Source organism: Micromesistius poutassou (genome assembly GCF_964030765.1).
Source record: "Micromesistius poutassou genome assembly, chromosome: 14".
NCBI classification, from domain to species: domain Eukaryota; kingdom Metazoa; phylum Chordata; class Actinopteri; order Gadiformes; family Gadidae; genus Micromesistius; species Micromesistius poutassou.
Window position 1 is genome coordinate 16,489,842 of NC_140284.1, and position 16,528 is coordinate 16,506,369.

Here is a 16,528-nt window from a genome sequence, read left to right on the forward strand (position 1 = left end):
GTTCTGGAACAAAGTTCTGACACTGCAACAATAACAAGTTTTCTTTAGCAGCACAACACGCCTTTTCTCTAAAACAAACGTGTCCTTGATAAATGCTTGCACTAAAGCGCTACAGTAGGTTGCACTGTAGAAAAATGTAATGTCTATTTGTGGAGGGGGAACAGGAAGAGCAATTTGTGCATTGCTTTGTGCATCAAAATGAAGAATTTCATGGTCAACTTCTGGAATATGAAGAATACCAGATGGCCAGAATGCCAGAATAGTCATTGGATTTCAACCAGCTGCTTCAGAGGAAAAGTTGTGAAACTGAACTTCCCCGTCACATAAACAATGCTTGTCATTTGCACATAATCATCTTCTATGAATCTGTTGCCGGAGTGTGTGTTTCAGTATTGGCAGTAGTACCGTGTTTCTTCATGATGTGCACCCATCAAGAAAATGTGAGCAGTCAAAAGGAAACTGAGCCCCATCACATCCTGGCTATGCTGCATTTGGGAAATGATCCATATAACAATAATTCAAAAGTTGTTCCCCAACAATAAAAAAACGATAAAAAAACGTAATGCATAATTGATCATTCTTAACAACATCATACAGCATTTGTTAGACCTGCTTATGGAAGAAAAGGGGATCAATCGAAGAAGGCACCATTGTCTGTATTGAACAGAATAAAACTAGAACGCACCTCTAGTCCTAGCCTAAAGCAGAAGGACGGATAGGGTTCACAAGCCGGACCCATGGTCCCTCCCTCCACTAAGGGTTTTTATCTGCTGCCGCTGGTCCAAATAGCAACCATAGTCTCTCAGTCCTTAGCCGCTCATGAGTCCCCCCTCTTCTACCTGATCCCACACCAGACCCTATATCTAAGTGGAACATGAACGCTTTCACAGCTCGGCCATTAATGGATGTGAAGTGCATTTACGCAGCTACTGCACGAGGTGGGCGTCCAAGCAACGTGTCATTATGATTGCGGGAGGTGGTCATTTACAAAGCCTTTCTCCGTACATCAGTTTCCTGGTAATCAGGAGTCGTTGATGCGTGGCCTGACCAGAGTGACTTGCTGTACGGGTGCTTGTCTGCAATTTTGTGTGTGTGTGTGCGTGCGTGAGTGCATGTGGTTCCCGCCCACTCATCAGCCACGCCACAGCACATAACACTGAGTGCAGGCAAAACGTTGAAAAGTGGGGTAGGGGCAGCTAAATAATGCATGTTCCCTCCCTGCTTGCGCTCTTCCTCGCTCTCTCTCTCTCTCTCTCTCTCAGGTCTCTGGTTTGCACCCGTCCTCCACATTGACAGTATTGGAAAAAAAAGCACACCGTTTGCAGGACAGCTAGTGTTCTCAGGCCTTATATCAATAGCAAATCAAGCATTTGCGAACGCACAGTCCCCCTTTTTGCGACACAGCGGCCTTCGCCCCGGCTTGCTGACTTTGCAGGCAGCATGATTCAGACGCTTATTGGAGTCCTGCCCCCGTTTGCACGCTGTACCGTCTCAACACACGTTTGAGCAGGAAAACAACCCAAACGCGGCCCTCATTGACCACACACACTCATGCTTCTGGGATTCACGTCATCGCGGCCACGTTGGACATGGCTTTGGCTTGTGGGACGGCGACGGGGGGGGGGCGGGTCGGGGCGTGAGTGACGACAGACCCTCCCGCGCGCCGGTCAGCGTGGAGCCAGACCGCCGTTAAGGCCGGGGCCTCACCCCGCCCTCAGAACTCCATTCCCAGAGTGCAATGTGATCCGAGATGGAGGGAAGAGCTTCTCCATTATTCATCAGCCTCATACAGGCTCCTTCTGAGTAAGCAGGGCCTTAAAGGCCCATAAAGAGTCAAATAAAATGCCCCCCCCCCCTCGTCTCCCTGTGCCTAGACTCCGCCACCATAGTGCTGAATCCCCTCCCGACTGCACGCACATGCGGTACAGAAATCATGTGCGCTGCTCGGCAACACCGCCGGGGAAGGGAGAGGGGTGCGGAGTGAAGCCTAATCACACGCTTTTAAGAGCACATGTGAAATTCTGGGGGGGGTGCCACGATCAGCTGCTGAAATGCTTACCGTCAGGCTGACGGGCGTTTTTATGACGGCCCGTGTGTGTGTGTGTGTGTGTGTGTGTGTGTGTGTGTGTGTGTGTGTGTGTGTGTGTGTGTGTGTGTGTGTGTGTGTGTGTGTGTGTGTGTGTGTGTGTGTGTGTGTGTGTGTGTGTTGATTGTAACGTGTGAGTGACCCTTATGAGAATTGTTACTCATGTAACACTTCCCATTACTTTCCCTCCCTTATGATGTCAGTCAAGCAGCTTAGACGGAGCCTCCTTGCATTTGTTTTTGTCCTTAACGTGTGTGAGGCATGTATAGATCCACCAGCTAAAGCCTAGCAGGTCTAAGTGCGTGCGTGCTCCTGTGTGGGTCATTTGGTTGCCATTCATTTTTCTGCCTTCTTTTCAAGACTCTCATGCAGACAACTGTGTTGTTTCCTATGCCCTCTTTTTCCTCGACCAGCACGCCTTTCATATTATGATCGAGGTAAGACATCAAGTCTGATTCAAGCTGTTGCTTCATGAAATCCACCAGAGATATTTAATTTTGGATAAGTGATAATGGATGACTAAAGAGTAACTTCACCCTTGGATTTCTTTGTTCAGTTAATATTTACACCCCCCCCCCCTCACCACCACTGAATTATCGTTTTGCATCTTCCTTTTTTGGTCAGTAATATCCCCCAAACCCGAGCCTGCAAGCTTTCAGTCCTGTTTGTTTGATAAAGTCACAATGTTCCTGTTTAGTCGTATTTGTGCACTGCACTTATTATTTTGCTATGCGCCCAGACCTGGTATGGTTGTTGATGTCGTGTGCGGGTGGCCTCTTTGTGTCCTGGGAGGGAGGGAGGGCCGCTGGGTGCGAGTGTCGTTCAACCAATGGATGACTCACAGACCAGAAATGCCAGGAAGCGCATGCGGTGAATGATTGACATGTGAATGCAAATGCAGCCTCAAAAACGCCAATTGCAGGGAGTGCTTGATACACGTGTGGCCCTCTCCCCCTGTCCTCTCTCCATGACCACTACTCTGTTTACCTCTCTCCGTTAGGCCTCACAGTGCTCGGTCCTATCTGAGAGCCTAAGGTCAAGTGGTGATCCATTTGGTTCAACAGTCATTGGGGGATGGTGAATTGCTCTCAAATGCCTGTAAACAAAGAGCATTGATCCCATTAGCCCACCTTATGACGGCAGAAAAGGTTAATACCTTTTGAGTTCCTTTTACTTTCATTTAAGGTGAAAAAAGGACTGTATAAAAAGGGGCTCTCTCTGTTTCTGTCTCTCTTTTTTTATATATTGATTGATGTATATATGACTATACATACACGCATATATACAGTATGCGCCTACCTGCTGTCATCGTCCACGCCGCGCTTGTTATTCTGTGACTCACTCCGCCCAACAATAACGGCGGCGGCGGTGCTACACATAGTTGATTTAGCCTTAGAGCGATGTGTGCAGGGGGGCGGGGGGGAGAACAAACAGCATATATGTTACATGCAGAGCCTGGTGTCCTACTTAATCACAGCCGCTGACGGTTCAATAACAAGCCTCCTGTGACCTAGAAAACATAGACCGATATGAAAAAAGTAAATAACTAAAAAAACGCTGAAGTGTCCTTGCGGTCCTTCAAGGCCGATTTTATTTGTTGCCGTGGACACAGTGTCGCTCGGTGGGCTCCCCCGGAAACAGGCTTAACGTCGGCCCCCTCACAGCGGGGCCCCTAGCGCCGGAGCCCGCCTACACTCCGGCTATGGCGACAAAACAAGCCCGCCTTCAGCCGTGTGTGTGTGTGTGTGTGTGTGTGTGTGTGTGTGTGTGTGTGTGTGTGTGTGTGTGTGTGTGTGTGTGTGTGTGTGTGTGTGTGTGTGTGTGTGTGTGTGTGTGTGTGTGTGATACCCCCCCACGCACACACTCACAGCACAGAGACTCTAGAGAGGAGTCTGTGTGTGCTGACCAAGGCCTGTGTGGTTGTTGAAGGTCATTGTAGGTGGCCAGTGGTCACATAAAAAAAAAAGGGGGGGTGGGGGGGGGTGGGGGGTGTGCACACGACACCGCCGAAGGCCCTGGCTCAGCGTTCGGACAGGAAGCTGGTGCGCCACAACAAATGAGCCCCCCCTCTCGATTTCTCTCCGACTCTCTCTCTCTCTATTACCCTCTCCATAAACTCTGAAAGGCCAGGGCCTTATCGGCTTGCTTTCGGCAGCTCTGTCATCCTTGCCTTTGAGGTCCTCTTCCTTGATTTTTTTTAAACCAGCCAAAGGTCTCCGTTTTATTACCCCCCCGAGGCTATTGGGTGCCTTGCAGCAGCCTCGCCATACATGAGGAACCCATGGAAAGTTGAGGGGGTTTTTGGACCGGTGGGTCTATGAACCGGATCAGATCACCCTTATTCCAACAGAGCCCCCCCCCCCCTTACAAAGCATCTACCGAATAGTCCACCCAAAGACAGGAGTGAGCACAGCAGCTGCGTCACTGCAGTCCCCTCCAACATCTCCCCCCTCCTCCCGCTCACCATCACACACACACACACACACACACACGCTCTCTCCCGCCTCAACCCCCTCGCTGGTTTGAAAACTAGGTCAGTCCCCCCCCCCCCCCCCATCCATTCATCTCTCCATCCACTGCCTCCATCCCACTATCCCTCTGCATCCACTCCGTTGTCCGGAGACAGAGGTTGGTGATTTGAGTTAAACAAGCTCAGTCCTTAGTCGGCTTCCCTAAGCCACCTTCAGTCGAAGCCACATAGTGGCTGCTAGCAGCTGCAGACTTCTTCCCCCCCACCCCCCCCAACAACACGGTGTTCCTCTCTCTGACTTTAGGCCTTCCGCCTCTGGGCTTCATGCAAAAAGCGGCTTCGGCAACCATTTTGCCACCTCACACCTTCAGTTAACTCTGCTAGCTAGAATGCCGTGGCGCGCTTGTATGCAAAATGCAACGGGACGGGTTTTTTTTGGGTGACGGCGTTACATGCTGTGTGTGTCTGCCTCTCTCTCTCCCCAGGACCCCGGCCCCATGCCCCCCTCTCCCATCCTGGGGCAGAAGCCGCTGCAGCTGCTGGAGATCAAAGCCAGGGGGCGCTTCGGCTGCGTGTGGAAGGCCCAGCTGCTGAACGAACTTGTGGCCGTCAAAATATTCCCCATTCAGGTAGGAGCGTGTGTGTGTGTGTGTGTGTGTGTGTGTGTGTGTGTGTGTGTGTGTGTGTGTGCGCGTGTGTGCGTGCGCGTGTGTGTGGGGTAGATGGAAAACGCAGAGGGCGTCAGCCTTAAAGCTCCGAGCCTTAATCCCTTCCCAGGTTGACCTGGGGCCTTAGCTCAGGCCGATCACCACCCACTAATCCCCCGGTGGCCTGGATTGACCACCAAGCGGAGAGCACGCGTTGACATGGCCCGACGCGGCTGTGTGCTGCGTCAACCCAGAGCGCAGGAGTCGTGGGCCTATCCTCAACCAGCGTGGTGTTTTTGTTTTCGCTTCAGTCGACGTCACTGTAAGGCTTTGACGAGTCGAGTCGCGCAAAACGACGGCATCTTCATCCCCAAAGCTGGATTTGTGGACGCGGTTCTATGTGCCACAACGCTGCAGTCGACCACTCAGTGGATCGCTGCGGGGATGTCTCACGTTGGCCCATAACAAGGAAATGACAGAAGCATTATTGCATCGGCTCCCAACCTTTGACTTTAGGTGGACCGCTAAATTGTCATGAAGACCTTTGCGGCCCACCTTGTATAAAAACGGTAAAGAAATAGATGAATGCAAAATGGTAAATGGTCCGCATTTATATAGCGCTTTTATCCAAAGTGCTTTACAGTGTTTACTGACATTCACCCATTCATGCACACATTCACACACCGACGGCGGAGTCAACCACGCAGGGCGAAAGCCAGCTCGCCAGGAGCAAGTAGGGCGAGGGCGTCTCGCTCAGGGACACCTCGGCACTCAGCTAGGCGGAGCCGCGGACCCAACCACCAACCTTGCGGTTACCAGCCAACCCGCTCTGCCTCCTGAGCTAATCTCCGCCCTGGACATAATATACAAATACACAAATACACATGCAGTGGCTGAGCGAAGAGTGCCAGGGACCCCTCCAGACACAGTTATTACTGCAAGAAGGTCATGGCCAGTGGGAGACAGTAGAAAGAAAGCGACGTTTGCTGATGTTCCCAGTGGGTTTATTTAGCAAACAGAACTTAAAAGAAGGGAAATAATGCAAAACAGGATGGAATGAAGAAGGCAACATAAAAAAATAAATAAACCCATAATCTATATAGTTTTTTATATTATGATAATCTAGTCTATTTCAAGAATAAATCTCACCTACTGACTGCATTATACTATGGACTTACTATGGAGTGGTATGACAATGGAAAAACAGCCAGTGTGGTTGTATTGTTTTGACAATCTATACAAACTACTGTTTGGATTGCAAATAAACAGGAGAAATATGAAATACATTCTGTGGTGTAAGATATTCAGAATGATGGCCCAATCTTTGCTTGAGATATGCAGGGACCTAAAATGACCGGTATAATAATACTCATAGCGGTCCTATAAAATATGAATGTTTTTTTACCGTTTTAAATCATTCATGCGCTCTCTCTCTCTCTCTCTCTCTGTGGGTCCTCAGGACAAGCAGTCCTGGCAGAACGAGTATGAGATCTACACGCTCAGCGGCATGAGACACGAGAACCTCCTCCATTTCCTCGGCGCCGAGAAGCGAGGCACCAACATGGACATCGAGCTGTGGCTCATCACCGCCTACCACGAGAAGGTAGCGCTCCCCCTGCTGGTCACACCGCAGCGTTACAGCGCAAACACACACAAAACAAACAGTGTTCGCTCACGGTCTGGCTTACATTGCACCCGTTGCGTGAATGCTTTGTTAAAGTGTCATTTATCACAGCCGAGCTGTGCAGTTAATTATCCTCAAATCTTGTTTGATTATACACTGCAAGCAGGATAGACGGGACTAAGACCCACGCCATATACTGTATATACGTGTGTGTGTGTGTATATATATATATATATATATATATATATATATACACGTTTTGATGTACATCTTTTGGAAACGCTGGTGCATAGGTGATGCTGATTCTGCTTAGCGTTTGCAAGTTTCAGCCGTGTTTGGGTTGGCTTTCTACCATCGTTTGAATAATCATTTAATGTGCCTGTAGCTATGTGAACTTAACGCCAAGATAAAGCTGGAGGGATGAAACACGCCTTGCATTGTTACTAAGGGACTAGATGAGCTCAGCCCAGGCCGCGCTCAATCAGTTACACAGGACTTGAACGCCAGATTGTGTTGGTGATTTGTAATGCAGCGTTAATTGCTGCTCCTTCAGCGTTAGTAAGCATATCTCACATTGATAGACTTGTATAAGTGCCTTTCTAGATGCCCAAGACACAGTGCTGTATTTTGTGAAGGAAAAGAACATCTTCATCACCGCCAGGTCGAACACACACTAGTGCAGTTCACAGCGAGCTAGCTTCTGCAGTATAAAGGCCAGCGTTGTGCGTGACCTTCTGTAAAGGTCGCGCATCGTCTTGGCTCCGCACAATATTGCCCTCCAGTAACCCAGGGCACGCTGTACCGTCCCCCGTTGGCTTCAGGGCTCTCTGACGGACTACCTGAAGGCCAACGTGGTGTCCTGGACGGAGCTGTGTCACATAGCCCAGACCCTGGCCCGCGGCCTGGCCTACCTCCACGAGGACATCCCCGGGCTCAAGGACGGCCACAAACCCGCCATAGCCCACAGGTAGCTGATACTACGCATCCCACCACGTCTTCAACTATACTGTATAGTTGTTTTTTTTGTTTTTCTTGACTGTGTGTGTGTGTGTGCGTGTGCGTGTGTGTGTGTGTGTGTGCGTGTGCGTGCCTTACAGGGACATCAAAAGTAAGAACATCCTGTTGAAGTCTAACCTGAGCGCCTGCGTGGCTGACTTTGGCCTGGCCCTGAGGTTTGAGTCGGGGAAGTCCGTCAGCGACACGCACGGACAGGTGAGGAAAAATAACACTTGTCAGCATAGCTTTGGTATCCGCTTGCTGCCTTTTTTTAAATTTATAAGCATCTCCAACTTGAGGATATATAATATAATTTAAAGCAAATTTTTTTTTTTTTTCCATGATGTCATGCAGTGGTGACGTCACAGCTACAATTCCATACGTTATCTGGACGCTTCTTATCACGCTGGTTAATTAGAAAACATTGTAAAAGTCTTTGTCATCACATAGGGTTATGCAGGTGAACTTTGTTTTACAAGCTTACTAGGTGATGTGTGTGTGTGTGGGGTTGTATAATGCTTATCTCTTTAGCACACTGACTGATAATGCTTATCGCCAATGCTTGTGTGTCAGTGGGACAAATAGCTAACTTTGATCGCCATCGCTGTCCTAGCCTCAAACTGCGTTGACGTGAAAGTATCCACTTGCATTTATTACGTTAGATGACTTATGGATGAGGTATTACTTGCAGAACTGAGGCACATGAATCTATCATTTGACATGAGGAATGTAGGCTTTTTGAAAATGTATTAGAGGAACTGCAAGCTGCTAGTATTTTAGTTTTCATATAAAATACTAATTGCGTGCCGTAACAATGTCATGTTTTTAGGCTTGGATAATTATGTTGGTCAAGTTATTTAGCCAATTTGCCAAAACATGCGTGACATATTCAAAAAAGACCAAAAGGTTCTTCGTTTTGTTTATTGTTTAAAAGGATCCCCACATTAGAGGTCACCAAAGTGGGACGAGCTAGTCTTACTGGGGTCCACACAGAAAGACACAAAACATAACAATACACAAGATACAAATCATAATTCAGTTAACAATGAAAATCTAAAAGCAGTCAATCATTATAAACATCATCAGAAGTGAAGAAAAAGGTAAAAGTTCTTACATTCAGAAAAAGTTCTTACATTCATGGGTATTACAATCATTATTGCATTCATACAGTAGGTATGTCCATTCCCTACTCACTCAAATGTAAATAGTGCATTCTCAAATGGTACTTGAAAGACACTTTGCCGTTCAACTTCCGTGTATTCAGTGCGCCTTGAGAAGCTTCCAGCTGCTAAACACCGCGGTACTTGGCGTTTTTGGTTGCAGGTGGGCACCAGGAGGTACATGGCCCCCGAGGTGCTGGAGGGGGCCATCAACATCCAGCGGGACGCCTTCCTCAGGATAGACATGTACGCGCTGGGCCTGGTCCTGTGGGAGCTGGCCGCACGCTGCAAGGCCGCCGACGGTAAGCGCCGCCGAGGGAACGGGGAACGCCGGGGTGCTCTGCTTCCCCCTCTGGGATGACAGAAGTACCGCTCTAACGTTGTCTAATGTCACCGAGAGGCTTCTGTATGAAGAGGGAACGTCAGAGGTGTTGCGGCCAATTAGATGCACGGAGAAATGGCGATATCTACCACAACTGTAGGGACTGTAGGTTGATGTGAATAGTAGTTGGGGCGGAGTGAGGTTTAGCGTGCAGGTAAGAAGACGGTGTTATGGGTGATGAATAAGAGCAGGGAGGAGGCAAAACAATTTGGTTTATTTTCTTAGTCTTCCGGTTGATTCGATGGTTTATTTTGCATCAGTTTCACTGCGGCAGTGTAATGTGTTCTCAATGCAACGACCGCACTGTACACGGTGACTTCAACGCGCCTCCGGCAGGAGCTGCTGTGACCCGGGGTCACCGGGGTCACGACCTCGTCCCGCCCAGGTCACCAGGGCACAGCACTATGGATCCCACCATGTCTGGCCGCTATAGGATTGTATTGATCAGGGCCTTTAGGGCCTGCAGCCCATCGTACTAGACACACACACACACGCGCATATACACACACACACACACACACACACACACACACACCATTTTGTCATCGACTTGTCAATGTTTTGCAACATTGAGTTTCATAGAGTTCATAGAGTTTCCAGGCTGGCTCTGGTCTGTTAGTGAGATTGAGACCTGGCTGACTGTACTGAGAGCTATGTGTCCAATCACCGGATGTTTCCTTAACTTTATCCTGAAATTAGCTGTATCCGGGGAAGCCCATCCCCCCCCAATTGCAAAGACATTTTAAGTCATGCGAGATTTTATTCTCAACTTTTACTCTATTATGGCCATTTTTGGCAAAACAAAAGACAATTCCAACCCCTTAAAAGATAAGAAACATGTAACAAGAATAGTTATGTATTTCATAACTGTGCACATGCACAGCAAAAGTGATATTTTTCACGTGATGTGATCTTCACAAACTATATATCAATCATCAAAGTTGTGTTTGATCCAATAAAACCACCATAAATGGATAATGCGTGGTCTGGGCTCCATTTTGCAATTTTTGTTTACTATCGATGTACAGTAGTTTCAGAGGAAGTAGGTCAATTGTCGTCCATCAGAACACACATTCTTCATCGCCATCTGGTGGCCGTATGGTGCAATTGCGATTGTTTGGCTTTGTGTCATTCAATTCTATTCACCCTGAGCCTTCAACAGAGGGATTGATTCTCAAAATTGTACATTGGGTTTTCAAGATATTTACCCGTTTGTGTTTTCATCAAGGTTATATTCTCAAATTTGCATTGGATTGGATTTATTAAGTTAATTTGAGTTTTCCTTTAACCTACCTCTACTAAAACCTCTCTCTCTTTGCTCTACTTCACTTTATTGGCATCAAATATTGACCCAGGGACTCGTCCGATGTTGTGCTATGGCCACCAACTGATAATGCGCTAGGTGGTAGGAAACCACGGAAATGAAATCCTCCACCTATGCTCTGTTCTAGCTTTAATCACTCTTACCAAGTCGTATCTACATACATCATTTCACTTGCGCAAAAATCTCACTGGTGTCATCTTTCTTCCTGTACCAAGATTACATATTATAGCCCTTGCTGTTTTGGAGTAATACTCTATTTGTTATTTTCAGAAAGATTACTCTGAAATAGGCCCAGTGACGAAGAGGTGAAACCACCGCTGTGCTTCCCATTCATCAGTACACCTAGAGTGTCACCTTTATATCAAGCCTGTGTAGGGATTGACCCATATGGATTTTTTTTTAGGGCCAATACCGATATTTTTCCATCAGCCTTAGCCGATGGTCGATACACCGATACCGATTTAGTTGAGCCGATATTTGTAGCCCATCCTGCTTTTGCTCCCTCAATTTACATCATAAAAATGACACAGTGATGATAACAAATGTGACAAGTCTCAATTTAAAAAAATGAACATTTATTAAACTGTCTGTAAATCATGGCGGGGAAAAAACAAAAACGGCAAAAAAAAAAATAGATTGGGCGATAAATGGGTCGATCGCTAAGCCTGTGTTTTAGCACACACACACTGTATGTTGTGCCAGTGTCGTGACCCAGCCGTCTCTGCCCCGCCAGGCCCAGTAGACGAGTACATGCTGCCCTTCGAGGAGGAGGTGGGCCAGCACCCGTCGCTGGAGGACATGCAGGACGTGGTGGTCCACAAGAAGCTGAGGCCCACGCTCAGGGAGTGCTGGCAGAAACACAGCGTGAGTACAGCCACGCACGCACGCACACACACATCACACGCGCGCACACACACACACGCGCGCACACGCACACGCACGCACGCACGCACGCACGCACGCACGCACGCACACAGGGCTATGTGGATGGTTTTCAGTAAAACAGGTCACTGCCGTATTTTCTGGGCCAATGAAGTCGTTTTCTTTTAGGTGTAGCGATTTCATTGAGTTGTATTATTCATTAGTGCCTCCATTGCCATCCACGGCAGCAGGTTGTGGGGTATCATTATTCTTGGGAGGGAGCTGAGTGCTAACTAGCTTGCCTCATACCAGAATAAATTGTGTTTCGCCACTGAGCCAGCACTTCAGTTGTTCCCCTCGCCAGGTGTGATTTTTTTTTTTCCTTTTCAGCTATTGTTTTTTCGGGACCAATTTTGCTGCACAAGTAGAAATAAAAAAGGATCAGAAAAAAAGGTGTTGATGTTGCACCAGTAAACTGCAGGTGACCCTGGTGTGTGTGTTGGTGCTGTTACTGTAAACTGCAGGTGACCCTGGTGTGTGTGTTGGTGCTGTTACTGTAAACTGCAGGTGAACCTGGTGTGTGTGTGTTGGTGCTGTTACTGTAAACTGCAGGTGAACCTGGTGTGTGTGTGTGTGTGTGTGTTGGTGCTGTTACTGTAAACTGCAGGTGAACCTGGTGTGTGTGTGTGTGTGTGTGTGTTGGCGCTGTTACTGTAAACTGCAGGTGACCCTGGTGTGTGTGTTGGTGCTGTTACTGTAAACTGCAGGTGAACCTGGTGTGTGTGTGTGTGTGTGTTGGTGCTGTTACTGTAAACCGAAGGTGAACATGGTGTGTGTGTGTGTGTGTGTGTGTGTGTGTGTGTGTGTGTGTGTGTGTGTGTGTGTGTGTGTGTGTGTGTGTGTGTGTGTGTGTGTGTGTGTGTGTGTGTGTGTGTGTGTGTGTGTGTGTTGGTGCTGTTACTGTAAACTGCAGGTGAACCTGGTGTGTGTTGGTGCTGTTACTGTAAACTGCAGGTGAACCTGGTGTGTGTTGGTGCTGTTACTGTAAACTGCAGATGACCCTGGTGTGTGTGTGTTGGTGCTGTTACTGTAAACTGCAGATGAACCTGGTGTGTGTGGGTTGGTGCTGTTACTGTAAACTGCAGATGAACCTGGTGTGTGTGTGTTGGTGCTGTTCCTGTAAACTGCAGGTGACCCTGGGTTGGTTCTTACAGTGAAGTACAGCCGCCACTTAACCGTTAACTTAACTGTCGTGGCACCATTAGTGCCGACTGGTGTGTGGACACTGGGTTGAACTGGTCGTTTGAACTGAGTTACGATCCCGATCAATCGTTAACGCGATCGTTACCCGTTTAGCTTGGCCTTCTGGGTAAAGATCCGGACGGTAACGGCCCCCGTTGCATTCGTCAGCCGATGATCAAGGCGTCTGTAGATGGCACGACGAGCTCCTCCCGGTGGAGACGCTCAGTCGGCGGGCTCTTCGGATCCCTCGCGTTGCGGTCCGAGGGAGACGTGGTCGTCCTATCTGGCGTCCAGTGATGCACAGAGACACAGCCCTTGGGGATCCCCGGGTTTCGTGCTCACCACCTCCCGTTCGCGTTTTCCCCCGAACGCCTCGGCCGCAGACGGGCCGCAGCCTGCGGCGTGTCTTTCCTCGGGCGTCCCAGGAGGGCTTCTCTTTTTATCCACATGAGGCAAGAGCAACGAGCTACTGATCACCCCCGCAGACTCTGGGAGAGCTCAGCGCCTAAGTTGAAGTCGTGCCGCTCCGCTATTCCGCTGGCGACGCGGAGCCCGGGTCAGTGCAACATTACACGTTGTCGATAAGAACGCAGACCGCATCCCATAATCCTCTCGGGTATAAAAGAGACCTGAGCGGTATTGACGTTCCTTTGGTACGTTCCCTTCTTCCTCAGCGATGGGATGCCACCTCACATTCGTGATGCCCCCTCCGTTTCTGCTCTTTAAACCGAGGACTCTAAACCCACCTGTACACCCCGGCTTTAACTATCTCGCCTCTGCACTACTCTCTTTGTTAATACGTGGATGCCTTGGTTTTATGTCTTTTTTTTTTTTATTTGATGTTGTTATTTTTACCTTCATTTTTACCTCCTCAATGCACCATGTACAGCACTTTGGACGGTTGTGAACTGTTATCACTGTGCTTTATAAATATATCATATTTTACTGCCTTCCTTACTTACTTACTGGCTGCAGGGCCCGGCCATGCTGGGGGGTCGGGCGGCTGACTGGCTGGCTGGCTGGCTGACTGACTGTGTGCTTGTCCCCCCTGCAGGGCCCGGCCATGCTGTGTGGTCGGGCGACTGACTGGATGGCTGGCTGGCTGGCTGACTGACTGACTGTGTGCTTGTCCCCCCCTGCAGGGCCCGGCCATGCTGTGTGGTCGGGCGACTGACTGGATGGCTGGCTGGCTGGCTGGCTGACTGACTGTGTGCTTGTCCCCCCTGCAGGGCCTGGCCATGCTGTGCGAGACCATCGAGGAGTGCTGGGACCACGAGGGCGAGGCGCGGCTGTCGGCCGGCTGCGTGGAGGAGCGCGTGGTGCAGATGCAGCGGCAGGCCAGCGTTACGGCGACGGAGGAGATCGTCACGGTGGTCACCATGGTGACCAACGTGGACTACCCGCCCAAAGAGTCTAGCCTATGACTAGACTGAGGGAACACCCCCACCCACCCCACCCCCCCCCACCTCACCCCAACCCAACCCGGGCCGATTTTAAAGTCGCATCGAAACTGACGATTGATCATTCAGGACCCCGCCCCCCGCCCGCCCGCCCCCTCCCTCACACCCCCGCCCCCCTCCCCCCCCCTGGCTGGCCCATGCGACCTCCCCCCCCCCCCCCCCCCCCACACCCCCCTCCTCTTCCCCCAACGAGCCAACGAGGCGTGGCACCCGGTGTATCTTGGATTTCCTTTTTGTTTTTTGTTTTTTGTTTCTTTTATTCTTTTCATTTTTCGAGGCGCGTGCGTCACCGATTGTACACAGAGCTGTCGCCATGACGCCCCGAGTGGCATCTGGTGGGGGAGGGGTCTCCAGCGCCCAGACGCTGGAGGTCCTCTTCCTAAGCGCTTCCTGTAGCGCGTGAGGCTGCTCGCCGCCCCCGCGGCGGACCAGAAGCCGGGGAGGGGGGGGGGCCACATGATGACAAAACTCCTCCTTCCGCTGAGGGTCCCGCAGCTCGGCACCACTCCCCCCCCCTCCCCCCCACCGCTCACGATGGACAACGCTGTTTAACAGTTGCCACCCCCTTCCCGCCCCACCCCCTTCCCGCCCCCGCCCCGCCCCCCCCTCTTAAGACAGAAAGCTTCTGCAGGAAAAGGTACAGACTCCCAGGCAGACACTGGACTTCATGCTGTCTTTTTCTAAGAAAAAGGTGGGAAGTGCATTACGGACATCAGTACGGAGTCAGTACGACGCCGGTCGGGGGGGGCGGGGGAGGGAGGGTGGGTGGGCGGGGTGGGAAAAAGGGCGACTTGGGTTTTATGACACATTTGCTGGTTGTTTGTTTGTTTGTTTCTATGAATGACTATGTAATGCCAATAAGAAAACAGCTTCTGAATGTCTGTGTACCGCTGCTGTGTATATATATAATTATATATATAGTATATATACACACACAAACATGTCATACGACACTATAGGAGTATATCTATATCTACATAGATATATCTATATATCTGCATCTATCTCGACGGTGAGAGAGGTGTCAACGAACAGGTGTGTTAATCATGGGTGTTTCTCCGGACTTTGCCGTGGGCGCCTACCCTCAGCGCGCCGTTACCCCACCGCTCCCCTCAGACCTCACGCCTTTTCAACGCGGTTTCAACTCAAAGGCAGGCAGTAGTCTTCTCTGGTGGACCCCCCCCCCCCCTCCCCCCTTCACACGCGACGCTGGAACCCGGCCTTGTCGACGTGGCCCTGGCCACTCTCAATTTTCAACTCTTCTTTGTTTGTTTTGGCTCTTTTTTTTCCCCACATCCTTCTTTCAACTGAAAAATTAATTTTTCCACGATGCCCGAGAAAGCCATTTCCCCCCCCCTCCTCCTCCTTTTCACCTGGAACCGAGGTGTCCGTGTGGCTCTTGTGGACGCCCGAGAGCCGGTCACCATGACAACTGCCTCCGCCGTAGCTCCTGTAAACAACAGCAACAGCAGCAGCAGCACTTACAGCAGCAGCAGCAGCAGCAGCATCGGCTTCAGGTTAGCCAGGTGGCACCACCAGACTACTGTTCAACCAAAGAACCACGGGCCGGGGAGGGGGGGGGGGGCGGTGAGGGGGGCCAGGGGGGGCCGAGGCGACGGAGGGGGGGGGGGGGGAACGCCATCATCCACCACCTCAGAACAGGAGCACTCATGATTTTAAACCTCTCCTCAACCAGGTATACCTCAGTTTGACATTCTACGAAATGAAACGGTCTTTCCTTTCCTCAAGGGGGCTGGGGGATCTTATCGCTGCAGAACATTCAGAGACGCCCGTTTGCTCAAACAAGATTTTGGAAATGTGTGAGGAGAGGACTGGAGAAATGGACAGAGGGGAGTAAGGGACAAAGGGGGAGAGGGGAGACGTATTCAAAGTATGCCAACGACGACACAGAAATAGCCATTCACAGACCAGTGTTTATTTTATTGTTTTGTTTCATTTTGGGTTTTTTTTTTGCCTTTTTTCCTAGTTTGTATATTTCCTTGTTGACCATCCCAGCCAGCCTGTTTTAAATGTGACTCTGGCGGTTGTGGCTGTACCAAAATTGGAAGCCTCTTTTTAGCTCCATGGAGACGCGAGAAAAGATCCCTGCAAATATGAAATATCTTGGAGAAAAGGAATAATAATTGTAGGGTTGCGGTTCCATTTCACCATGTAACCGATGCCTTTTTCGAGGAATTGTTTATCTTGTTTTGTTCTCTCCTATACTTCTCTCAATAGTGATGCTCTATATATAAATCTACATATACAAAGGTGTG

At 49.7% G+C, this 16,528-nt stretch overlaps 1 protein-coding gene across 1 annotated transcript in view; it reads left to right on the forward strand.

Annotated features, from left to right (window-relative positions):
- Positions 1-14,253, forward strand: part of acvr2aa (activin A receptor type 2Aa) — a 33,534-nt gene extending 19,281 nt beyond the window's left edge. Inside the window, exons 5-11 of the mRNA XM_084478618.1 lie at positions 5,042-5,185; positions 6,663-6,806; positions 7,649-7,794; positions 7,925-8,039; positions 9,147-9,285; positions 11,423-11,553; positions 14,022-14,253. Coding sequence (XP_084334744.1) covers positions 5,042-5,185; positions 6,663-6,806; positions 7,649-7,794; positions 7,925-8,039; positions 9,147-9,285; positions 11,423-11,553; positions 14,022-14,216 — 1,014 coding nt within the window. The 3' untranslated portion in view covers positions 14,217-14,253. The remainder of the gene's footprint in view (positions 1-5,041; positions 5,186-6,662; positions 6,807-7,648; positions 7,795-7,924; positions 8,040-9,146; positions 9,286-11,422; positions 11,554-14,021) is intronic.
- Positions 14,254-16,528: the final 2,275 nt, after the last annotated feature.